The 27,870-nt window shown below is 36.1% G+C and overlaps 1 protein-coding gene across 2 annotated transcripts in view; it reads right to left on the bottom strand.

The window, feature by feature from the left end:
* The window catches only part of SUCLG2 (succinate-CoA ligase GDP-forming beta subunit), an 86,514-nt gene that overhangs the window by 37,704 nt on the left and 20,940 nt on the right, over positions 1–27,870 (bottom strand). The window contains exons 1-8 of one of the 2 annotated variants that reach the window (XM_026052516.1): positions 11,430–11,478; positions 11,016–11,115; positions 10,804–10,894; positions 6,548–6,700; positions 5,781–5,870; positions 4,235–4,331; positions 1,578–1,739; positions 615–757 (exon numbers count right to left, since the gene is read on the bottom strand). In XM_026052516.1, the coding sequence (XP_025908301.1) occupies positions 615–757; positions 1,578–1,739; positions 4,235–4,331; positions 5,781–5,870; positions 6,548–6,700; positions 10,804–10,863 (705 nt within the window). In that variant the 5' untranslated portion in view covers positions 10,864–10,894; positions 11,016–11,115; positions 11,430–11,478. Of the gene's footprint in view, positions 1–614; positions 758–1,577; positions 1,740–4,234; positions 4,332–5,780; positions 5,871–6,547; positions 6,701–10,803; positions 10,895–11,015; positions 11,116–11,429; positions 11,479–27,870 lie in introns of those variants that run through there. The other variant, XM_026052515.1, reaches the window with a different exon arrangement.

Below are 27,870 nucleotides of genomic sequence, written 5' to 3'. Positions count from 1 at the left end.
GTATCTGATTTTCATTAGTAAAATCCATAGGCAACTAACGTTCCAGCTACACACAAAAGCAAAAGCAAGAGATGTTGGGGCTCGTCAGCTGGCACTGGTTCCGTGTCTGTGCCCTGTCAATATCCCTTAAGTAGAGGCTGTTCCTGTTTCGGCTTTTCTTGTTGCTCCAGAGGAGAACTGCACCTCCACCTGCATAAGGAGGAGTTGGAGCCTATTGGGATAGGATACCAGGCAGGATATGTTAACTAAACACAGGCTGTATCCTGCAGTGCAGAATCAGGTATTTTAGAAACCCAGAGGTGAAGAGGACACAAATCAGCCTTGAGAACTTGCTATTTGCTTAGCTTGCATCTTCCTTCTCGCTCAACTGTGGAACTAAATTAACAGGCAGGAATAACAMTGCAAGTATCAAAATCTCCTCACAAATTACACTTAAGGAGCCAAAAAAGTACCAGAAAAGTCACTCCAGTGGTTCACAGCAAAGTCATCTTCGTGGCACTCCATTACTAGCTCATTACCTATATATTGAGCACTATGCTTGGATGACATCTAGAGTAGCATTGTCTCGTTGAGCTGGAAAGCTTTCTGCCAGAAAACAGTGCAGGGATTTTTACCTTTGGGTCAGCAGTCAGCAGCTTGAAGGCTTGGTAGACCTGGGCTTCTTTGACCCCTCCACCAAGGTCCAGGAAGTTGGCTGGTCTCCCCCCATTCAGGGATATTATATCACAAGTTGCCATTGCCAGGCCAGCTCCATTCACTGTAATTGCAAATGTTAAGTGCTTATATTTCCCATAGGCAATGGAAGATTTGCGATAAAGGTTCAAGACAGCATRTCGATACAACCATGAAAACAAGCCCCGAAGCTTCACAGAAATGCTTATTTTTAAATAGGTCAGAATCTATTCAAGGATGTCCAATAAAAGAAAATATTCAAAATGAGGTGTATACAAACCCACGTTTACATTTTTTACAACAGTATCAGTTTCCAGGACTTGTGCACCTTCCATTACATATGTGTGARATAATGTACATGCTAATACTTATGGTGCTAAAGCAAACATACAGAACAGATAATTTTCTGTGAGGACACACTACCTCCTTGGGTTCTCCTACCATCATTCTCAYAGCATTAAATGATACTATGTCATCATGGTAAACCAGATACTTAATTTTGGGGAAAGATTTTACACATACGCTGTAGCAGCACCTTTTCAACAGTCTAATTTCTGAAAATTAGTGATCAAATTTACATGTCTGTCTTGTTTAAATTACTGGAAAAATCAATTGTATYAGCTTAAGAATTCAGAACAAACAAAATAATCACAAAAAAGCAGACTGCCCATGTTARTCTGCCGTCTCTCTGGCACCACATGCGACCTGACTCTGCTGGCTGCTCTACTGAAGCTTCAGCAGAGGAAGTTCAGTCCTGCAAGAACTTGAGGAACGACAGACAACCTCAGCAAAATCAACTGAAATATTGTCAGAGGGGCACTGAATGCCAAAATGTAAGCAAAGTCTACACAGTGAACCCATATGAATTCATCTTCAAGATGTCTTTTGGATTTATTTTTTCTTACCAAAGCAAGCAATATTTCCATCCAGTCCTATATACTTCAGGTCATATTTGGCAGCTTCGTTTTCTATAGGCTCATTTTCAGACTTGTCATCCATGGCAAATATTTCTTTTTGCCTGAATTCTGCATTATCATCAAAGTTTATCTTGGCATCAAAGCAAACAACTAAAGAAAAAAACAACATGGGGACATTCCACAMTACACAGTCATTTGCCACACAATAGGAGGTAACAAAACAGTTTATCTTCTGCATTTACTTTAAATAAAGTGCCCTTAAGTCATRGGGGCAGGTGATTTGGACTGTACTTTCAAAACTTTGTGTCAAATTTCAGCATTCAGGAAGGCATTCAAAAATATTATAGCAAGCCAGTGACCCAAAACAGTGCTTGGTAACATCCTCTCTTATTTATAGCTGAACACTACACAACACTTCCCTGAGCTACAGTTTAATTTTAAAGTATTTAACTGTACACACACATTCTTTCCCTGGCAATATGAATTAAAACATCTTTAAGCCTTTATATATTAAGAATGATCAATGCATATTTTTTAAAATAGAAAAAAAGGAAAGAGTAAATACAAAAGCTTTCTTCAACATCAACATCCCCCATGGTTATTAAAACAAATTTAAAAGTATCTATAGCTGATAATAAATAATAGTCAGAGACTAGCTAGTAGACATAATATTCAGATAAAAATAAGTGGTAATAAAAATGCATATAGTGAAAACTGATTATTTGCCTATTTACTAACTCACCATTTTTATGGATTTGCACAGGCAAGCACTTCATTAGATTAAAATGTTATAAGTACACAGAAGACTATATATTGATAATCTTAAGTAACATCGGTATATAATTTTGAGGAGATAATGACAGAATAAAGTATAATTCATCTCTCAAAGCAAGCATGTCAGATATAAATACCAGAGCCCCCAAAAATCTAATACTGTTTATGACTGTTCTTAAAACAGTTTGSATTCATATTGTCATTGGAATATATCTATATGCACATCTACTRAGCATTGCACTTGTCTCTGATATCAAAGAATAACAGACAGGAAGACAGCACCAAATCCAGTTTCAATATTTAGAAAAATATTCATAAGTGTTCATACATAGTAGATTTCCCTGATCTTACTCTGTAAGAGATCAGCTGAGAATCTGCCAAAAGGAGAAGTACTTGCTGTAATACTGCTGCTTTAATAACTATTTTATTTTTTGTTACTCATGAACTAAGTCCTGGATCATTTTTCCTTTACAAGTTTTCCATTATTTCAATTGCAAACACAACTTGGAGCTAAAGTAAAAGGGCAGCTTTGGAGCTCTAGGTTTTCCTTAGACATGAATAACTTCAATGTCACATCAGTAAARCCTCATTTCTATAAAACATTCATCTTTTACAAGGGCCAGGCTGTATAAGGAAGGGGAAAAACACTTATTAATATTTATCAAACAATTTTCACCATCAAAAGCATATTATTACATGCATGATAGATTATACAAATGAATTTTCTTTCTAAACAAATATCAAAGAAAGCTCTAATACTTATATTCAGAGTATTCCTATTGTTTTTGTTAGCCATGTACASTTTTTCTCATCTGCCAATTCAACAGCTTACACTGAGAACAAATAAAACTAAACAAAAAAATCCAAAGAAATATTGTCTGTCTCTCAGGGCCTTGAGCCAGGAGTGTTAACAAAAAGAATTTGCTACAAAATTAAACAAAACAAATACATAAAACAATTCATTTTCTAATGGAAATTCACAGAAGTGAAAAAATACAGCAAGAAATAAATCCATCCTAGCCATTACTTCAACAGAAATATGGGTATTCATATGTAGAGCTATGTTTTATCATTAGAATAATGATTAAGCTTCTGCATTACGCTAAAAGTTAAAAAAAAAGTTAAGCTTTTGCATAAAGCAAATCAAAAGTTAAAAAATAGTTAGCATGCAGCAGAAATTGTTTGCAAATGTAAACTCTAGTTCTCTGGACAGAGGATGCCAGGAGTAAGAATAACAATCACTGAACAAGGGATTAGAGATCTTTCCATCTCACACAAGTGAATTGGACAGGAATGACAATTGGGAGGGTGTCAGTTGAAAATCCAACTACCAGAAGGATAGAAGATAACAAGATAAATCAGCTTTTTCCTTTTTTTCTTACCCTAAACTTTCTTACACCTATATGCCTGGTGAAAGCAAATCAATCACCCTTTCCTTTCCCCAAGTATATGGTCGGGGACAATTCCAGTTGGATTTTTCTTGTGATCTAACAGGCTGCAGAGTCACATACTTAAGATCATAACTTATCTATATACTTAAGCAACCAAGATAATAAGTCTCTTCCACAATCCTGTTAATTCYGACAGCATTAGCAAAACAAAATGCCTCTTTTGTACATAAAGAGGAGTATGTTGCTCTTTCTCAACAAGCATAATCTATAAAAACGGATACTCTCCCAGTATTTGGRCAAAATAACAAAAGGTATTGAAATGTAAAATCTGCCATGGGAACACTTACGAATACTGCTTAAAATTACATTACAGAATAAAATTAATGCAAAGCTGCTGCTACCATCTTCCATGCAATTTAATTTATAGTTTGCATAAATAAAGAATTATAATGAATTCATTTGTTTCCTTTAATTTCTCACCTTGCCCTTCTGGAGTTTCACCAAAGGGATTCACTTCAACCTGAGTGGCATCAATTTTCAAGAAAAGATTATACAGCTTCTTAATTTGATCTGCTGCCTAAATTGATCAAGAGATTTATAATTACCATAGAGAAAAATACAAGTTACTTTCTACAAAGCAAAATGTAAAAYATTTTTGATTATTTTAAAAGTATTGAATCGCACATTAGCTCTGGATGATTACTGCTTTTATCTCCCTTTTTCAGTCATAGTCATATACCAKCTAAAAAAGCTACATTTATGACACTGCATAATCTTCATGAAGCTTCCATTTAAAGACCACATGAATTGGAGATTTCCTATAACGTATAAAAATTATTAATATGAGCTTAATTGGAAAATGGCTTAGCAGTTCATAATGACACATTCCTCAGTGTGTCGAGATCTAAATTATAGTGATGTTGATCAGTCAAAATTCAAAACCTATAGAGCAGTAAGTGCACATGAGTGACTTCGGTAAAACYGTACACTTCTTCCTACATCACTCTGCTTTCTTGAAGAAATTATGACTTAGACATGCTTGCTTACTTCTTAGAAGGTACTTTTGCTTGCTCCTCATTGCTCCTTGCAATCTATCCTGCTCTGACTGGTTGTCAGCAACAGTATAGATTGGTCTGAGTAAAAATGATGTCCTTGTGCTTCAGTGAATTCCAGGCAGGAGCTGATAGCACAAGGGAAAAATACACACACTGCAGCATTATTCAAATGTATTGTTGAAAAAGTGTGTGTATGAGTGTTAATTATTAAGTACCAGAACTCCTCAAGGGTTGAAAGGTTCTACGTAATCATTCATCCTYATTAAATACACTGCTAAATCTTCAAATGTGTGTTAATCAACTTAATGATTATGCATTTGTTAATTGCACAGTCAGGACAGAAAATAATTGAAACTGCTGAATTAAAAATAAAAGAGTTCTATAAAAATGACAGTTTGGTACTATGCTAAAAAAGGCAAGTAGCTTAATACTGYATTTGTCATTTCAGCTATTAATGTTAACCTAAATAAGCCTTTTCTTATCCATAAAATGATTCATAAAGACAAAATAACTTCAACATTTGTGTACAACATGGAATCCAATAAAAAAAGAAATGAGATATTGAAAAGGCAACAAATTGGCAGACTTCAAGTTTTAAGCTGAAGCAAGAACAAAAAACACTGCAATTAGACAGAAAAAGATACAATGTTAACTTGTCCTTGTAACAAGGAAAAGTGTCTCCAGAAAGGATTTACCCTTGTCATTCACCACGCTCCAACAGAATCCCAAGGAAATTTGRCATTAACAGAACCTTCTCATGGATTGGTCCAAAGACCAGGGACTTTCATTCCTGGAGTAATAAGGATACTATTCAGATCAGTAGTAAGATCAATTCACAATTTTATGGGTACAATGTAGTATTTAAAACATCAGAATGTGTCTGATCTAGTGGACATTTACCCTCTCGTATCTATCTGGGAAGCACTTCGGATGTAGCTGAGCTAGAACATCTTCAATCAAAACTCAGTTACCTGCTGCTGCAAAGTTCCTCTGAAACCCAAATTTTCTGCCATGCGCAGTGCTTGATGATCCTTTATGCCTTCAAAAATATCTATTTCCTCCTGTAACAATAACATGCATAAATATAAATATTCAATTTAAATTGAGATTCATAACTTCAAGAGAAAAACACTTCGTATATATTTGCAAATTAGTAATTAAAGTATGGCTGTTTGCCAAAGTTCCCTAGGAGTGAGGCTATAGCAGCTGCCTATAGGGTATGTTATAATTACCACACCATCTATGAAACAGTCCTTCCAAAAAATACATAATTCTTCAGGGTGGCATGCTGACAAGACAATCTGACACCAGTTTTCACTTTTAATTACTGTACAGATGGCGTTGACGAATATTTAGTTTGTTAATTTTTATGACATCTTCTGGAATATTTTCAAAGCAACAGTGTCACTGCCCAGTAACACTATGAGGTTTATATAATTTTAAAATGCACATTAAATATTTTCCATTTTTTTGCATAATTATACTTGTTTGTATCAATTATTTTACCAGGTGAATAGCCTGTCTACTCATTATCATACCACAGTAGCATTAAAAAAACTTAAATGTAACAGTTAGCATAAAGAAGGCAATAATTGTCAAAAATCACAACAGTCAATATTTGAGATACAGGTTACTAAAAAAATAAACAATAACGTTATCAACTGGAAAGCAAAAAAAATTAGAAAAGGGTTAAACAGATACAGAAGATCTTGAACATAAAAGGTTACTATTTCAATACCTTAAATATAAGCTCTGGGTTAGTAACAGCCACTTCTTCAATGTCAACACCACCACGTGGGCTCCCGACCATAACAGGTCCATTACAGGCTCTGTCCATCAGAATTGCAAAGTATGTTTCCCTGGAAATATTCAGTGCTTCTGCAACCATCACCTGAAAATGAACACGGGGAAGAAAGAGCAACACTGACTGGACCATCCAGCTGGGGATAGTTAGTCTAACACAGCATTTCTTTCCTGCTGTGTCAGAGTAGTCAAGGTCCTAAAATCTTTTGCAAGATAAAATGTAATTATGAATTAACAGAAGCAAGGACAGAATTTCCCTCTGCTGTGACCAGACAACACTGTGGTTCACATTTTCTTCACTGCCTTAAAAAGCAGCAGTGTGATACCCATTCTCCTGAACAGTACCTTTGGCTTCATTGCTTCTGCAAGACAGTATGATCCAGTGGCCAACTACGTTCTTCCTTAGCAGGGTTATTACTACTTACCTTTCAGTGAAAGCAGAAGAAACCAAGAAAATCATTTCTCTAAAATCAGTATATTTAAAAAGGAATAATTGACAATGCCCTTCTAATGTGTGCTATAAATGATAATTGTAGGCAAAAGTTGTAACTCTGCATGAAACATTAGGTCAAATACATACTATGTGTTGAAACAAAGTCTAAGTTTAAACTTAGACTGGAGAGCCAAATACACATCTGTAGCTTTAAAATCTCTGCCCACCTGGCAAGATGCGTTCCTCAAAGAAGCAATGATGTGTTTTCACAGTTCCAGGACTAGAAACAGGCAATGTGCACCATACTTTCATCCAAGTTGCTTTTTGACACTCTGCTATTGAGTGTATGAGAAGGAATGTACTTACCTTATGTCAAGCCGTATGTCTTCACAGAGCACAAGAATGAGGAAAGATAAGGAATTAAATAAAAACCCCTCATTAGAATGGAAGGATGCTATTTATTTATGGTTAATTGCCTGGGAAGAAATTTCTTTTTACCATAATTTTGCTTTCTTCTGCTTTCCTCAAAAGACAYAGGGTGATATAAAGAAATAGCTTAAATAAGCAACTGTCAAAAAGCAAACTGAAGAAAACTAGGGGAAAGGAAAYAGCTAACTAACAATCTGGAAAACTACTGTACATCTTAAGAGAATTTCTCAATTTAAGGCTAGCTTAAAAGGAATGCTATAAAAGCCAGCTTCAGAAACACAGCTCAGCTACCTACCACTATATGTTAAATTAACAAGCAAAGGTGCAGAAAGCATCCTTGGCTTGTTACAATTAGGTTTTTTTACCTGAAGACATGCTTTCACCATCTCACACATTGTGCTCTCMTCAGTGTATCTGAAAAATGKGAGTCAATTGCTTTAGACATGGGTCAAAGAAAACCACCTGGTCTTACTGGAACTTGTCTGAGTTGTTCAGACCGTTCCCAGCACGCTCAGGATCAGGGCCAGATTTCAGACAGAGAATCACCTCACCTAGTCTTGAACAATATATGTGCAAACACTGCAGGTGGATCTTACACCAGGCATCTTTATTTCAAATTTGAAAAATTGTCCTCACGATTGTTAATATTGCCAAATTCAACTCTTACTCCCCAAAATTATTGCAATTCCATTTACTTTGCAGTAGGCAAGCTTGTTGTACAGTAAAAACTGTAGTCTTCTGTAACGTCTCTCATTTTTCTCAAAGAGAACCAACTTTCTTTCACCATCTTACCTGACTGATGCAAAGCATGAATAGATAAATTGGCATTCAGGGACTTCCAAGTATTTTTTTCTAGGATCTACCTATCATTTACACAATAACAAAATAACAAAAACCCATCAATAAACACTTAAGACTAGTGCAATTGACTTTTCTGTACTCTKGACTAGACTATCATTTTGTCTGTTTTATGACTCTCATTATCCTGTTTATCACATCAGCTTTGTATTTAAGACGTCCTGGGGGAAAAACAGACTTTTCTTCAAAACTTCCTAATAACTTCAGGTTTTCCATCTTAAACACAAATCTTTACCTAAAGGTTTAAGCTATGTCTAATTTCATGAGGATATCCTGTAAGAGCTCTTGCATAAYGAATTAAATATTCAAAATCTTAATTCTCTTCCTGCTTGGAGAGAAAACACAGGTAGCAAATTCTCAGGGTGTCACAAGAGAAGCCTGTCTTCTCAGATAACCAGACTCTCTAAATTGCAAAGTGCCATGAGAGGATTCTAAGCAAACTCACAAAACAGCTTCCAAGTTATGAYGGAACCGAGGCAACTTACTTAAGAAACATCACTCTGAATGACTGGAAACATGTTTTAAATGCTTTAGAAAGTGCTAATGGTGAAACAAAATTGAAGACTCCGTTTTCTGCCCTGCAACCAGAATAATTATGGAAAATGTCTATCTTTTATGACTTCCTTATGAGTAGAAGTGACACGCATGAGTTCCACTCCCTAACTTAACACTAAAACTTGTTCACCTTCTACAAAGTAATAGTTATTTTCTTTCTGAAGAAAATGATAAAYACCTAAATTTTTTAAAATACAAAATTCACTCAAACTTTCCAGAATAGCACAAATTAAAACACCACTAACAAATTAAACACACCTAAAAATATGCTCTTTATTTTCCTAGTGTACTGTCATTTCCTTTAAGTATCAGTAAAAGATAAATCTTACATACACATAGAGATCATATACCTGGAAATAGAACAAAAAACAGTTTTCCTTCTTTTTTGTAGATGTCCCTTTCAAATAAAATTTCAGTGTTTAGCATCATAGTGTTGATACTGCAGATCTGAAAAATTCAACCCCATAACTTACTACTTTAAAGACCCTAGCATGAGCTAACTTCAGAAAAGAAAATCTTACTTTTTCTGGACAACACTTCCTCAAAGTATCTCAATAACAAAGGAAAAATGTACATATTCTATTAAGGCTATATATATCTTCCTATAGCAGCAAAATAAATAAAATACGTTATACCTTCTATAGCTACCCTAAATACAGTACAAGAGAGATGTGAACATAAAAAACACTTAAACCATTAAAAGAAAAATCCRTATTTTTCACTTCTATCAATATATAAAAAAATCAGACCTGAGCATGTAATTTCTAAAAGAAAGTCACTTTTACAACACACGTTTCTCAAAACAGAAAATTACAATCTGGAATAAGTATCCATTTTTTTTTTTAATATCCTTAGCATTATCACCCTCTCTGACGGGCAGGCCTTAATGACAATACTTTCTTCTTTTAAAAATTTAGTATTTCTTTTGAACAACAGCTCTTCGGAACAAGGAAAACCTGCCCTCCTTGCTCTCCCRCAGAACCACCACCCCATCCCCTTCTGCCAGCCCTCGTTAGGCAGCATCCTTCCAGACAGGTGCTCCCCTCCTATGCTAATGCCAAGCTGTTCACAACAAATTAAAAAGTAAACTGCATTTCTTTCCAGCTCATGCCAAATTATCTCCTGGCATCAAATACATCACATGGCTCTTGTCTACACACCTGACTGAAGATACTTCCTAAGGCCCACAAAGCAAGAAATAAGATGCATATAGCAGGTAGATGAATAGTAGGATTTCTTGAATGCTAGCAGAGCTTTACTTAATGTTTAAGAGTACCTTGTGGAAGGGAAGACTGTTTCTCTTACTTAGGCCACTGCATAAAAATGGTTTAAAGTGAACCTTTCACATAATTACAGTATGRACAATCATAGGCAAATGACCTAAGATACACATATATACATATGTGTGTGTGTATAAAAATAAATCTGATGAACCACCACCAAGACTATTTTTCACTCTGCATCTGCAACAAGTTAAAAATGGTCAGAAGATGTTTGAAGTTGAGGTCATTCTCAAGTCATCTGTTCTTATTAATAACAGTTGCTCAAAGTTGGTGGTGAATGAAACATAACAGTGTGGAGTTAGTGCATAATACAYATTCTCTTTTCTAAACAGACCATCAATAAAGCATGAAGTAATAATATACTTATCCTAGCATTTAGTATTTGACAAAGGATGAAGCTATGATAAAGGACTCACTTCATCACAGGTAACAGGATGGAATTTATTCCTCTGTGACACAATCTTTACTGATAGGCAAAAACAGATATATACAAAAAACCCAACATTACTTCCCTCAATCAGATGCATCAGTCAGACACTGGAAAAGGAGCAGAAAAATCTATGGCATACACTCTAGCACAGTAATGCAGAATTGCAGTGAACACTGCAATGAACTAAAGAGCCCAAATCTTACCTTTTTAACCGTCACGCCGTCCTTTGGAGTTTGCTTTGTTGACARGTTGTACCCAATCATCTGCTTGGCAAGTTGTTCCACAACCTTAGGACTACAAGCAAAGGAAAGAGTGGTGTGATAACAGATATTAAAAGAAACAGTCACCAATAACTGTAAATAGCTTCAACTACAACAAAATGAATTTAKGTTGCTTCTTTTCTTAAAAGCCTTACTCTTTTGTTAAATGAACTCCTCCTTTCAATCCACTATTGAAAACACCTTTTCCTCGTCCTCCAGCTAGAATCTGAGCCTTCAGAACAATCTCCTTTGCCTCTGTAAAAGAAAAAAAAAGTTAAAAGGATAAAAGGTAAAAAATATCCATTAGATAGAAAGAAGGCAGTGGAATTTAAAGACTTGTGAGTACATAGGAGATCTTCATCGTTAACATCTGCCTCTTCCCTCCACTGACCAGGTAGAATAAAGGAAAAGCCAGGCAAATTCCAATCCTTTTCTATTAAATACAGCAAATAAGCAATGCAAGAAACACCACTCAGGGCTCCTGAGATCTTTAGCTTGCAGTGGCAGAAAAGGTCACACACTGTATCCCATACAGAGAGGACTAACAACCTCACATCAGCTCCCCTGACCTTCTTTTGAAGCAAAGATATCCTGATCCTGGGAGACAGCCCAATGTTTTGCTCTGCATCACGTTCACTTGCAAGATAATACAGGTCCTAAAGATCATAAGAAGCARTAATATACAATTAACCCAATAGCCCTCTTTTTGGTGGCTGTTAATATACTCTAGAAAGTTTTTTTAAAAACCTAATGGCTTTTTTGGTATCTTCCATGCCGGATTCATGCCAGAGCAGTAAAATGAACTTGCACATATCAGATCCTCAACCAGTGCTAGAGAAGAAAATACTTAAAACAATCAATCTCCTTAAGCATGTGCAGATTGTCACTTAWTTAGCAATAACTAGTTCCAAATTGCTCCATGCAGGTTATGACTTTTTCCCCCCCTGTTAACAGTRTGTCATCTTAACTAATTCCAACTTGAATACATGAATATCTCAGACTTGAAACTTCTCCTCCTGCCTTCTCTTTTTCCCCCACACACAGTAGGGTGTAAAAACAATAGTAGGGTAAAAAACAGTAGTAAAATGTAATTTCCAAATTGAACACACACTATTAAAGTTGCCCACTAACATTTCATATACAGGACTCAAAGAAATAATCTTGCATTTCACATAATCTGCAATGCGAGACAGCTCTTCCCAGGGAAGAAGCCCATCTTCCGAGCATCCCAGGGATGCAGGAGCACAGTTTTCCTGGGCTCTGCCAAGGCAGCATATTGGGATGGCAAACAAAACTGTTCATACTGGCACCTCCCACACCTCCAACATGGCAGGTATGATGAAAGGTCTACAGAACTAAGCTCAACAATTGATTTGTGTTTGTTATTCCCTCTAACTTAAATTCCCCTCCTCTTTGTTATTTATATTCTTCTGCTTCAGAGCACCAAAAAGAATTTTCTTGCCCTGCCTACAAACGTGCAGTTTTCAGACTAGTTTAGAATTARAGTTTAATAAATCATCCTTTTTATGACTCCATCCTTTTGAATGTACAGTATATTTATTACTTGATTATAAGCCTCATTAAAATCTATAATGATAAATTAGTTAATCTCTTGATTCTGCCACTGCTGTTATTAATTGCTTTCATAACCATTACCACACACTTCATYGGTAATAAAAGTTTTAAAGCTAGATAAAATCAACTAAGGTAAAGCTCGCTCTTAATATTGCGCTCTTAAACCTGCTCAAAGGACTCAAGTATTCACGCTCCCAACATTTAACTTAAACCTGATAAATTACTCAAAAAGTGAATGGAGACTCAGTAGAACCAGCAGTACCAATCTAACACATGAAAAGACATGTACACATTAAGGTTATACTAAATTAAAAAGCTCAAAAAAGTGTCACAGACTAACCTCTTACTATGGACAATGCATTAGATCCATTAGAAATTTACATATGCAAAATAGTAAGGATTCAGATCAGGTATCTCCAGTGATTATAAAACCTTTGGATAACCTGGCTTACTCACCAGGTACAAACTTGGAATTTAGCTATATATCTAATAATTATTATATACCTAATAATACACAGATACATCAAAAAACCTGCTTCYTTAAACACTGGGTGGGGAATGGGGGGAAAGAGACATTTGATCAGGTTTTTAGAAAGTCATTCCTCTCATCCCTTTCCCTAAACTATAAAAAAAGTTAGAGAGATGTATATATTTGCCAGCCTTCTTGGCAGTTCTACCTATTAAAGCTTAAGATTTGCAAGATTTCCCTGCCAAAATATCCTGCAAATATTCTTCTCCCCCTCAATATGAAATGTATTTTAAAGTAAGCAGACTCAGGCAGTTCAACCAAGCCCTAAATTCTTGACTGAACACCACACCAGCATTTGTTTTGATGCAATTCAGGGAACAGGTTTCATGCAATCTGTAGTGCTGAAGTCAAGCAGTCATTAGGCACAATCGCCACCCGCGCCCAGAGCAGCAACAATCCACACACCTGTTTTCCTGAAACGCTTCCAGAATTTCACTCTTTGTGATGATGTGAGGCACTCAAGCTACAAAAAAAAAGTCTTTTAAGACATATTCTGAATCTTTTAGGCATTACTTATTGCAGGAGGGTTCTGAGAAATCTGAATTTAGTGCAGGGGATTTAAGAATTGGGGAACCAGTATTAGTTTTTTCATAATTTGCTTGTAAAGACAAGAAAGTTGTCATAGTATAAAGTCTTTTTCAGGTATGGAGCAGAAACTACAAGAATTCAAAAAAAAAACCAGGCATTACACACAGTAAAGAAAAAAAGAAAAGCAGTATGCAAGAGAAGAAAGTCAAGAGTGACATTACCACCATTATCTAAGCTGTAAGAAATTCATAGTTTAACACCTATGGCAAGCCAACCAATTCAACACSAGAGTCCTTAGTCCTTTCCCAAGCACAGTCATTACGTACAGGGCAGCTCTGCCCTGCAAGATCCTTAAAYTATAAGCATTAAAAAGGAGTTAAAGCAAATGTAGGTGGTGTCACGCAACAGCAGCTGTGCACAAACCCACAGCCTGGGCCAGGAYGAGAAACAGGCCACTGCTGAGCAGGAGCTCTGAGGGTGGGACAGCTTCAGCTCCCATCTCTGTAGAGGTTTTTGACACTTTTCCCAATGCTGGGGCAGGACAAAAATCACTTCCCAGATGTTCTAAAACCTCAAATCTACAGAGAAGAGGAAGGAAAAAAATCCTCAAGCTTGAAATGCTTCAAAAAGATACCTGCCTGCTCTGTTGATTGGTAAATATTAGCTACTGTAAGGAGATGATGCTACCTTTGTGAGAAGCACAACTTATACCAAYGAAAAAGTTATTAACACTATCATGGGAAAGGATGTTCTATCATCAACCTCTTGTTTTCATTTACTCCTCACATATGTGAATCAGAATCAATGACCAAAATAATCCAATATTGGAAAAAGGCTAAAAGGAGAACAAAACTATGAACGCATTAATATTTAATTCAATATTTCAGACTCAATAGTCTCATAAAAGGGACATCTTAGTGATCATACACTGTTTAACAGACTACACTGGTGACTTTACATTCTATGCCTAAAATATTGTTTAGAAGATCAAATGTCAAAGTTTATTATCGGAACCACGTCCTCTCTACAGCTCCATAAAGTTAACCAATCTATACAGTTCCTTCATGGGTATATAGTAAGAGATTCAACACAAAACTAACCAAAATGCATTCCCAATAGCTGTCTATATTAAACATCTAAGAAATTTCCTTCAGATCTTTCAGTCTTTGCTGTTTTCAGCTTTCTGAAACTAAATAATCTGTAAACCATATTAAATACATTTTCCCATGTCAAAACATGCATAAAGACATTTAAAATTACTGTTGCCTTTCTTCTTCTTTCAAAGAATGGAGAAAAACATCTGAGGCTACTTGGCTATACACAGCCAACTTAGGGAATATATCAGATAAACAAAAAAYTGCCACAGTATGAATGGTGAAAATTTCCTTTTCATCTTGGTGATTTCTTTTTAAAATAATATTAAAGCTCTTCAGTTTACATTTGCTTGCTGGAAACAAGATAATYCAAACTCTACACATTCAGCTCAGAAAAGTCACTACATATTAGGAAGAGTGAAGGGAAAAAACTTCAAGGTTTAAATCCTCCCTCCACCACTCTTTGTAGCTAAGCCACAGCATCAGCACCAGTAGCTTCCAACAACTATATACACCAAGCAAGTTTCTACCTGGTTAGTATAACATAGGAAAGAAAATATTGCTGATGTAGGGCACAGTAAAGCAGTTGAGAAAAAAAGGCACGAATGTCCTTAATTCTGGCCATCAGCTAAACCAATATACATGATCATGCACCCTACCAATCTACTCGGCCACTGTCGGCCTCCTTTAATTTTCTTTATGGATTTATAAAGAGTTTCTTTTTATTATACACAGTTACACCATGCTCTGTATGAGGATACTGGGCAAGCTGTTAACTCTATTAACTTAATAATAGATTTTTGAGTGTGATTTCCAATTAATTTCAATTCCCACATTCCTAGCAAAGCCAGAATTACAGAGAGCCATATGGTGTCTCATAAGTAACAATTAAAAGTTATTTTCTAATCTTTATGTGCTGAAAAAGCCCCATAAAAATACATACGGTTTCAATGATGTGAAGAAAATGAAGCTCGGAAATGACTGCAGACGACCAGGAAGCTCCGCACACTCTCTCCTGTTTATACATTTCCAGYTCATGTTATCCCTTGTTTTATGATTAAACACAGCATGTGCCCCAAAGATCATAATTAAGATTGTTCTACTGAAGTCAGAGTTTCACAGTCATGCAGTTCAACTTAGAGGAAGATCTATGTAAAACAACTCGTGTCAAGACTTTGACACTCTTTAATTTAGCCTACTGCATCAATTTGCTAGCAAACTTACTCAAGTTAGTGAAGCTGTCCCAGAACTCACTGCACSTGGGAGCTTGCAAAGCTGTTATAGGACCTTGTTATTCTACTAGAGTGAAAATTCACACTATCCAACATAGGTGTGCAACTCCAATTGACAGAGTACTGAGAGAAAAAAAAATAAAAAACAGTGCTGCCTGCCTTTTTGGACTTGTTGGGTATAAACATACATAAAGCAGGAACAAATACATCTTCCTTATTCACATCCTGGATAACTGGCCTTTACTACTGTGATTATGAGAAGTCAAACTAATGTACAGAGACACTTTATTCTCTTATGTAGGTGATAAGATGATGTGCAAACAGGCACTGGCTGCTTACAAAGCAGTATCTCCACCACTAGCACTGTCAGACATGAAAACTTTCACTCATAATATAAATGAATCATTCCAGAAACTCTCAGGGATCATACAAAGAAGAGATTTTGTTAACCAAAAAGCAGCGGAAGGAAAACATACTATAAGCCTCTACATCAATGGATTATTTTACAGTCATGGACACTATTCTAAATGTCTATATGGACACCTTTCTAAATATTCTTRTTTTAAAATCTGCTAAATTCCTGCATTCAAAAAATACAGTATACTATGATTGCTGTCAATTCTCAAGAGTGCTATTTTGTCAAATTCATCTTTTACAAGAAGATACTTTGAGGCTACACTCAAGATAAGTTGAAGAGAAGAAAATCCAATCACTTTCAAACTCTTCTTTTTTCCTTACCAAAATACTTTTAAATATATGTTCATATATACACATACATACATAATATAAACCAACATATGAATTTCATTAATACCAAGCATGAGCAGTCCATTTTAAGCTTGTGAAGTATTCAGCATAAAAGTTATGGTGAGCAAAGGGATGAAAAGTGAACATAAAAGAAATTGCTCTTTTGTCTATTTTACTAAAAAATAAGCTCAGTTTAACTGGYTTGTATAAATACAAAAATATTAACTATATTAGGCTTGTAACCTCAGTAAATGCTAAYAGAAATGTACTTGGCAAGAGAAAAACCTTCTCAAGAACTTCAGAAGGCTGACTATAAATATAYACTACAAACAACATTAATTCAGCTATTAAAGGACAAAGGAATGCTCAAGAATATTGCTTGCCATTATAATGATCTTTTTCACAAAAACTGCACTTCCGCAAAATATTACAGATTAATAGGTTAAATCTATCTCATCAAACTTGCATTGAGCAAAACACCTACCACGTGTGAGCTATATCCAACTGCTGTTTACTTTGAGGTRGCAAACTTTGCTTCATGGAAAAAGCTAGTGTCCTTCGTGCCCCATTCCATGGTCTATATATCAGGGAACAGTTTCTCACTGTGAGCATTTAGAAAAAGAACAAGAGTCTAAATAAAACTCCAAGAAACACTCTGATAGTTCCAAACACTTGTCTTCCTTACCTGGGGACGGATTTCAGCAGCGAAGCGCATCCAGTAAATGCTGTATCTAATTGTCCAGGCACAACCTCATAGATATATCTGGTCAGCACTAAAGCAGYGAAAGAAATGGAGTGTTCCTCTAATTAAGAGTGATGTATAACTTTATTTTTGTCTGAAATTCTGTATTTACAACAATCTGGAGCAAAACACTAATACAAGCYATAGACTTCTGCTCTTGCAGGCACMTACATTATTGTAGATGTAGAAAAGTAACCCTGAAAAAAAGATTTTTTTTTCCTTGGAGAGAAACACAGAGCAGCTGACAGGTCCGAATTGTACCTCAGTATGCGGCAGTGAGTCCATTTACATGGTCCACTGCCCACGCTTTATTTCCTCGGTATTCAGCTAGATGTTTGTGCCATTCTTGCATTTGATTTACATTTTCAACCACCTGCAGCACAGCCTCACTGATACCATTCAAGTTAGGACACAACAGTGCAAAAAAAATATATATATAAAAAAGCAGCTATAACCATTCAGCAGGAGCTAATCCCTAAACATAAARTCTATGACTCTTTGTTCATTTTTCTTTTCAGAATTCATTTTAAAAGTTCTCCAAGGCTTTAAACTAAAACATCACATTTCAGACATCTAAGTTATCCCACACAATAAGACATTGTCAGCAACCAACGGGATGGCTTCAAATCTCTCCTGAAGATCATTAAGGATGCCCATATCTAATTAGCTAAATAGAGAAATATAAAGAAGCAACAGTGCCCACACTAATGAGTTAACTGACTGAGGACAGAGAGGAAATGGGAAATCATGTTCTGTACTGACAGCTTACAGCATTGAGTCTAAATCAGTACATGCTTTTAGTTTATTATAAGACCTCAGCCATAAAGAGTAATACARTCTTGTAGCTGATTTTAACTATTTCACAATGAAAACAAAAATGGTTCTACTTTAAAAATAGACAGATATTTACTAAAAGGTGCCCGAGGATAAATTATTTGTTGTATATCAATGACATATTAGAAACATCAGTATTCCAGCTCCCACTGCTACTCCTGAAAAAACAGTAGATCTGCTACATTAGTGGCAAAACTCTACTACTAAAATTGTATGGCTTGGTGTACAGTCACTTATCCAAAAGTGGCATTTTAAAGAGTAATCATTGATTYCAGGTCTGAAAAGTAATTATTGATCGTATCAATTTTTTCAAAATTTTCCCAAGAAATGTAGTTCCAGTATGTGTCCTAAAAACCCCCTCAAAAGTCTAAACTTTTTTCTTATTTTCTTTCTCGGCATTTTCTTTTCTTTGTCTCCTTTTTATACCCAAATTCCTATTGCTTCCCTCGGCAGATCTACTTTTCAATTTTATCACAAACACAGCTATTTTGATATCTATAGATGCTTCTTCAAAGCAAATCGGATACACAGCCTCTGGACTGGGGTTTTAAGCCTATCATAACACATTCATGCGAAATTAAATCAGATAACACCCACAGCAGTTCTGCTTTACTTTATTACTACTGATCTGAACCTGAACATCTACAACCACACATCTTCTCTTTCAATTGACTAATACTAAATATTTTTTTTCCTCTAATTTTAGCCCAGCTGTCTCCTGCATAAGTTCTGCAGCTCTCAGAGAAACCCAAGCAGCAGCAACCAGAGTGAGGGTGAGTCCTGCTTGCAGCCTGTGACAAAGCTGGAATATCACCAAATTTGTGCTTTAAAGCGTAGGACACATCACTAGAAAATGAGTAGAAGCCCTGTTCAGGGTGCCACACAAAGTCTCAGGTAAAACAAAATGCTGTGCTGTGCAGGGTGGGCTGTATCAAACCTTAACAGGCTAATTCAGACCAGGCCAGAGGTGCCCTGTCCCGCGAGCAAAGCGCTCCGTGCCTGCAGCCTGGGAAAACTGCAGAGGGACCACAGAGGTGGCAGGAGAGGAGCGTCAGCGTGATGAACCTGAACCACCTTGTGAAATGAAGTAATTTCCCCCAGGAGCAAGAGGTTTCATAGCTCTGCATAGCGGGGCTCTAGAGAAAAGGTTTAGGCAGGAACGGAGAAAAGGTGTTGATAGAACAAGATACAAGAGGCTCTGACCTTGGCCACCAACACTAGTGATGTGTGCTACATACAAAGAACATTTCATAGAGCACTCACCTGTTCTGGGCTAATGAAAGAAGAAATAACGCAACAAACAAAGCAGGAAATTAAGAGTGTGATACTCTCACAGCAAGTTCTACTCTTCTGAGAGGCAAAGCAAGAAAGTATCACAATGTCACTTCCTCACTTCGTTGACATTGCAACCTGARCACATGGAGTTGACAGATTTCTGAAGACATCTCCAGACAACTACCCTGTTTCACAATCAAGACAGCAAACAAAGAAAAATCTTGCAAGTGGTTAGTGCATTTAATTACTAAAAAAAATCATCATTTTAAGTGGTTTCTTACCATTCACCTAATTTAGAATACTGCCTGGGATCAGAAATTAAGATTTAAGTCTGTAGCAAATTGATTTAAGGTCCAAAAATGAATTAACTTGCTATCAAAGGTCACATTTGACTTGATAAGAAGAATAAGGAACTTGTCAACACTTAAGAAGTCTGGATCAGAAATCATAGGCCTAAACTTTTAAAGTTACCAGCATGCTGGAAACATTTTGCATAAGATTGATTTTGCAAAAGTTACAGGGCAAAGTGCCCTCCCCTGAAGAACATCAGACTCTAAAATATCCCAGAGCTGCCAGCTAAAATTGCTAACCGTTTTTGAAAAATCTAGACCATCCGTATTTGAAATGAGCATCCTGTAGATAGCTGTTTGCATCTTCACTATGCCAAGACACACCAAAGTACAGAGGCCCAAATGTACAGACATTATGGTTGTGCATCAAAAGATCCAAACATGCAGAAATAGCATTTCTGACAAAGATGTACCTAAAGTCAGAAGCAGGCTGCTTATTTTWAATAACCTACAAGCTAGCACAGGGTGTTTACAAAAGTGTCTCCATAATCAAGGTCCTAAAGTCAGAGGGCCCAATTATACCATCAGACCCATTTACATGCAAAATATATTCAAAGGATGTACAAAAGCATTTTGCAGTACATAAAAATCATTTTTAAAACTTCTATGTTGAGTAAAAAGAAAGTTTACTAACCTACTCCTCACTCYTCTTTTTTGTTTGTTTTCTACATTTATGCAACATAGAATGAATACAGTTGATAAAGATCATAACTGCTGTTTTTTCCTTTTTGGGCTGTTGTTGAACACGCATTAAACAAAAACTTGCATTAAAGGCAAAATACAACGCAAACAAAAAATCCACAAACTTTTCCTTCACAGAGCCTAAAATATTTTCTAAGCTGATTCAAATATACAGCCTGCAAAGCACTTGAGAAAGAATAGCAAATTCTTAACTTTACATGGTAATGTTCATCTTCTTGCTTTACAAAATGGGCTCAAGAAACTACTTTGACTACTCCTAGAAAATTCAAATCAAGGGCAATTCTTTAAAAGATAAACATTCTGCAAAAAAGGGTCTAACACATCTAAGAACAGTCGCCTATATCAGCACCCAAGAACTTCACAAAATTAATGCAACTTTTTCAATTTTACATTTAGTTCTGTTTTATTCCCAACATTGTTGATTCATAGAAAAATAAAAATAAAAAAGCTCAATTCCTCTGCAACTGTATTCGGCTTGGAAAAGTGCCTGTTTGAAGCTCCCCAGGGAAGAGGGGAGCAAGCAACCCGATCACCTTGCCCTTTGTTTAGGTTGTCAGTTTTTCCTTTTGATCTTTCTTTGCAGTTGAAGAACCAAAAATTGATTTTCCCAGTTGAACTGAAGTAGAAAAAGGACAATGTTTTATATAAGATCATTCATTCTCTCACACAAGCCTATTTCTTTATTTATATACAAAAGAAACTGTCTTTTTGTTCGTGTGAAAAAGATATTTTCAAGTGGGGAATGCTCTCGATGACTGAACCTGACAGCGATTTCAAAACAAAATTAGAAAAAAAGGCGGCTTGGAGGGAGATGAAAGCCTCAACTATAGACCTCCTGCAGAGCAGCACACATACACACACCATATCCCTCCCAAAACTTCCAGAGTCGAAGAAAAGGAGTTTCAAGGTAGCAGCAGTCATACCTTGCTACATGTTCGCATAAACCTTGCTTGCAAGTAACATTTACAGTTTCAGAGTAAACTGAACATTCAGAAAATGAACTCAAAACAACCAAACTGCGACTCTCCTTAACATACAAGATTACCTTCCTATACATTGCAAATAGAACATATAACACAGTTAAATTCAGGCATCTAAAAAAGCATGTTTTAATTGTTTAAAATACATAGCTCTACATACAGTAGGCACATTTATAACCCTCAAAAACTAGTAGTGCTAAAGTGGTTATTTATAAGACTATACAACCTTTTTATACAATATCTCATCCTGCACAGGCCCTTCCCATGCTCTGCAGGAACTCAGTTGTCCTGTTCAGCACTTTTAACTATTTAGCATTTACACCACAAGCTTCAATCCCTACCTCAGTGGCAGATACGTATGTTAAATCAGATCTAGTTTTTTTTTTATGTTTCATAGCACTGATCTAACACACAACAAATGCAAAAGAAATACAGCGGTGTTGGCTTTTGGCTTGGCAGTCAGCATTTACAGATAAASATGCATCTCAATATGATGCTGACATCAGCAAAGCTCAGTTTCATTAAAGTTTAACTGCAAGATGAGCTCTATGGGGACCTTGCTTGGAACCTATATTTTATAGGTTTTTAATAAAACCACAGTCTACACATCCCAATGAGTGAGCAAATTCAGGTCCATGGAATTCGTAACAGTCTCAATTAATTATGCATTAAAGAAAATTTTGTAGATTTGTAGATCAAGATCTTAAACAAGTACACTTTTTTGCATAAAGCATGTGCAGCTGATTTAAGCGTTTTGAACCTGTGTTGAACCCACAGAGGATCTGACATACCTGCTGAGCAGGTAGATCTCATCTGTCCATGCTCTCCATGCACCAGGCAGCTCAGCTTCTTGTGCACAGAACCAAATCTGTGTCAAACCTGTCAGTTCCAGACTATCACATCTGTAGGGCAGCTGACCACAGTCCAAATAAGAGTTTCTAAGTTTAGCTATTTTGCTGTTTAAGTGACAAATGTGACCTAAGCATCACCCCAAAGGCATCTGCTATGAATCCTCAAGAACAGATGCTCTCCCTGACATCTCAACAACTACTAAAAACTGGTTATTATTTTAACTAAGGTCAGCAAGTTGCTTTACTACACTGGCAAAAAACTACTTTTCAGCTCATGTGAAGTCACTTAATTGCATCTCCTTCATTTACAAATTGGAAGAGGTAACTGCAGAAAAAAGGCTACAGGGTATTATTAGTTTTCTCTACAGTGCTGAGAAGAGCATTAGACTTCACTGAAGTGTCAGGTATCGAATAGGTCCCTTTTTCTCTGTGAGGCAAAGTTTCTGCATGATGTTTTGTTCATACAGTTCCACTTCAATCTTCTCACAAATCAAGAATTTGTATCTTGGGTGATATAAATTATATGTGTAAATAATAGTCACATTTGGCACCAAGTRTAAGTTACCCAAGGAGATGCAAAAGAATATGCATCTAAATAGCTAAAACAATTAACAGAGACAAGAATATACAAGATAAACTTTACCTGCTGTTCACTACACTAATTATTGTCCTTTCTGCAAAACTGTGTGATTACACCTGACACTGTCAACTTGGTGATACATAACTCCAGTTAAATTATATTTGAGTCCAGCTCTTAAAAATTAATTTAATTACCATATTTCAAGTACAACTTACTCTAAGGCATAAGACAAACCTATAATTATTGGTTAAAAGATTTTATAATAAAGATTTTTCCTAAGATTACTACACATTTAACTACCAGTCTCTCTTGTTCCACTGTTATCCCAACATATACGAAACAAACGCTGCACTATACTGAAGGTAAATTGTGGAAGGCCTCCAGCAAAAACAGAACAGAACAAAGCCAACCACAATGGAGCTTTAACGAGTTAAAATAAAAACCTGTGTAAAATTTTTGATCTGTAGTTACAAGAACAACAGGGAATGTTGGACATGCAGCCACAGTGCCAGGATTATTATGACACTTCTCTCCAGGGCACCACAATGCTCACACACTTTGCACATAATGAGATTAGGAAAGATATTAATAAAAATACACAGATAACGAGCTGGAGGTATGAAAGAATAAGTCTTGGCAGGGAGTGGAAGGAAGCCCAGGGCAGGCCTCCAGGTGAAGCTTCAYGGACAAATCATGGATAAAGAATCAGAGTGAATTGCAGTATCTTCACTCCCTAAAAATCTAGAGGTACTTTAAAAGAGTATAGAGTCAAATAGCAGAAACATCACATTCACTATGACACAAAAGAGTTTAAACAGCTCATTCCTGTACGTAAAGGATTAGTCAAAACCAAGATGCTATTGAACTATATTTCCACCATGAGAGAGCTTGTTTATTTTCCTACCCAAAATCTGCTCTGTTGAAACATCCAGAACCTTTCTCAAATCAAAKTAGGTTTTTCTTTTCAAGCCAAAAAATGAGATTCTCTCTGGAAGAATAACTTTGCATGCAAATCATAGTTCCTCCTTCCTCCTGTCCATCATCTCTCCCTCCTCCTCTCTCTTCTTCGTTACATCTATTTCCACATTTTACAATTTATTCTGTAAACTCTTCATGACTGTTACTTTGTCTAAAATTCTAGGACTGTTCTTAAGCATTCAGAACAGCAAATATATCTAATATTTAGACCTGAAAGTCTGACGTTACGCAGTCTTAGGCAGGTGAGATGTTCAGCTCAGCCCAATGGTGGTGCTGGAAAAACACCTTCTTTCACAACACCTCAAGAAAGAACAGCCAACTTCAATTATAGGACAGGGTACAGACCCCATATATGTAATATGGCAAATGTCACACCTTTAATAACATCACAAATAAAACCTATATAAAAGCATACCTAACTTGTGCAACCAATCTGAACATAGTTCTCAGTAAGTGTTTTTGGCTGAGGACATACTTGAGGGTTAAAAACTCATTTAAAATATAGTGATACAGGCAGTTAGATAATATCTCCCAATTGAATCCAGCAGAGTTATAAAGACACATTTCACATTCATAAGTGTGTTGAAATGTTTTACTTTTCTTAAACTGCAAATATTTGAAGTAACRTAGATAAACATATTTTAAATTCACAGCACTTTCTCAAATATGAAGTAGCAGATTAACAAAATGTCAGAACATCCTCAACTTCAAAAAGTGCTCTGCATCTTAGGTAGAGATTATTGGGGAGTAGAAGGGGAGAAAAATACAGTCTCTTATGATCACACTTTTCAACTGCTGATGTTTTCAGAGTACCAGCTTGTCAAGTTTCTCCCATCTTTAAAGAGAAAATAAGCTCCTGCAAGTCCTACCAAACCTTGTAAAACACCAGGCTTTCTTACACAGAAGCAACTCCATACTTGAGAACTTGAGCAACCAGAAAGGTTTGATACAGACWAAACCATCCAAGACAAACACTACTGATATTCACTATCATCAATACAGCCTTCAACTACAACACGGGCTACTGAAAACATGCATCTGAACTTGGGGAGAAATTCTATATTAAAATTCATAAATAAAAAGGTTTCATAGGAAATAAATAAAGGACATCGACAGCAAAAGTTACACATGGCTTCTGGACAATGACCGTTGTTTTGTCTATACAGTTTGTTAAAATAAACAGGTGACAAAAAACTAGCTAGCATTTCTGCCTGTAGTGCTGTAGCTCTCAGCAGATTGAAAGAAAAATATATATATCAGTTCTACCTTGAAACCAGTGCAGTCAGTGGTGGCAGAACTTTAAGGACAAAACACAGATTATTTGAAAAATTATTATTTGGCATCACGTTTTAACTAATTTACTAATTTTTTTTTACAAATTAAAAACGTTTTATCACACACTTTCCTAAGCAAACCAAAGTAGCAGACAAAAATATGCATTTTATTTCAATGAGTAGCCCCCAAATATTTTAAAGCACATAACCATCTAAATAATACAGAAAGTATGTTTCTCTTTTACACAGCTGCTAGGATTGCAGAGAAAGTGTTATTTAGTTTTCCCTATCTTATACATAAAGTGCCTAATGACTGTGATTTTAGGCATAAAAAAAATGAAAGTTTCATGCAGCTGCTTCTCAGTTATGCATCTGGTTACTGTTCTGCAGCTGCAAAACTATCTTGAAGATATACAAAATACAGCATCATAAGTCTGGAATAAATGCAGTCACTTTGTATCCTCCTTGTGATATGCTGCATYTTTAATAAATTTTTGAATTCCCATATCAATCTACAGCTTCTGCCATATCTTTCTTTTATAAAAAATCCACTAATACACTTAACAAAGCTAAAAATTGGTAAATTACCCCTCTCTGTAGCACACAAGATATAAAATTCAGTACTTCATGTCTGGAGTATTTTTTTCCCTTTGTGTTGTTACTTCTAAGTAGCTATTTTGGTAATTTGATCAGAAATTCAACACAGAGAACAATAAGTCAGCACAACATTAGTGTCAAACATCTGAAATGAGATTTTGATTTGTTAGCCCCCCAGCCATTACTCATATTACTATAAATCTATTGAATATGAAGACATCTGGTGACAAGGAATGGTTATAAAATACCCAACTATTGCAAGCAGCCTGTAGCTTACACCTACTGACTCACACTCAGCATTGTAATTTTCCAGCAAAAAGAACAGATGAGAAAAACAAAAACAGATTTGCTTTTCTTAACCATGCATTTAAAATTATTTCTGCGAGTCCTCAGGAGGCACAGGTTCCTTCAAAGACTTTTCATATGTAAAATTCCTAAAACAAAAAAATCGTAACCTAACTGGAAAACTAAAAGTTTGGATGTGAAACAAAACAATAGCTAGCAATAAGCCTTGAAAAAAATAACTTTTATTAACTTTGTTTCTAAAAAAATAAAACCTCAAGACCATAGTTATGCAAACTGCAAGCATTTTCTCCAAATTTTCTGGCATGTGGGGCACAACACATGTGGCCATTACCCACACATGCATGTGCAGTTAGATCAGCTGCCCATCTTTCACATATGCCAAGGGTTTATGTGGAAAATCATTACTTACTTGAAGAGGAGGAATCTGGCATGTCATAAAGCTATGTGAGAGACCCCATACTGAGTTTACCAAAGATATCACATTTCTTAAATGCTGCTCTGCTTAAAATTTCACCACTTCTCAGCAATATCTACTTCTGTGAAAYAAAACTTTAGTATAAGATACAGGAGAGAAGAGGAAGAGGAACAAGCAAGAACTACAGGATTAAAAAGGAAGACAAGAAATAAGTATTTTAAGACATATCCAAGGTCCTGGAAACCTGAACTCTCCATAGTGCCTGCCTTTGTGTGGGTTAGCTTCCAAAGCAGATTAGGCTAAAGCATCTAAAAGCCATCTTATAGCAAATGAACATTCACAAGAAGCCCTAGTATAAAGTAATTACTATACTCCAGCTTTGCACTTTAGCTATATCACAGTAAATTCCCCATGGCTTTCGAACAAAATTCTTAGTAAAGCAGAGTTCAGTGAAAATCACTCTCAAACACCTTCCCCAACCCCAAGTCTACACGACTGCTTTTTTTCATCCAGCAGATGCCATATATAAGCCAGATTAGTGACATATTATGAAAGCTCTCAAAAATAAATAACAGTAAGATGCAGAGTGTTACCTTTAATAATTCTCTCAAGTTGATTTTTTTTTGCACCATTTTCAGACAGAAGATTTAACACTACGAACAAAAAAAATAACTGGAAAGATTTTTTAAAAATAAACAGTTGCAAAGCAGATACAGCAGAGAAAAAGGTTATTAAAAGGGATAACAATCCTTATCCATTTTCTGATGCAAACACAGTAGTAAGAAATTAAAGATTCTAGATCAAGTAACTGATGGTCTAAGCAAAGCACTTGAGAGGGAAARAATGCCTAAGAGTGTGAGCCTGCATATATATAGTGGGTTTTAGCAGAATAAAAATCCTGCAGTAATTAGCTGCAAGCAGGGTAAGAAATAACAGCCTGTTTAGCACAAAAGACTCGATCACAAAGTACAGGATGGAAGATGTCTTTGGGAAGAGATAGAACACAAAATGGGTACAGTGAGGAAAGGACTAACAAAGAATAGGAAACTGGAAAACGGACAAACTACGACGAGATTAAAACTAGTGACAGTGGTGAGTTTTGTAGAGCTTTGAAATGCATAATGAAAGCGGAGTTTAAGTCACATGAAAATGCGAGTTCCCTCTAGTCTTGGGACTTTGTCCTCCACTCTTTCACAGCGTAGGTGAAGCCAAGTTCAAACTCCTGCTACAAACAAATTCCTATTGGAGGGACTGGCAAAGGGAATACGGGACTGCATGCACCTTCAATATGCACAGAGACTACAGAGACACAAACTGTATTTGGGGGCATGTGGGGACATCAACACCTTAAATAGCAAAGAAAAAAATTCTACCAGGTCCAGAGGTAGAATGAGACAATTCACCTCCTACCTATCCTTACA

The sequence above is a fragment of the Nothoprocta perdicaria genome, unplaced genomic scaffold (assembly GCF_003342845.1).
Source record: "Nothoprocta perdicaria isolate Ctin4 unplaced genomic scaffold, notPer1 scaffold_9, whole genome shotgun sequence".
NCBI classification, from domain to species: Eukaryota; Metazoa; Chordata; class Aves; order Tinamiformes; family Tinamidae; genus Nothoprocta; species Nothoprocta perdicaria.
The sequence above is the reverse complement of the archived record's forward strand: the minus strand, read 5'-3'. Positions and strand labels throughout refer to the sequence as shown.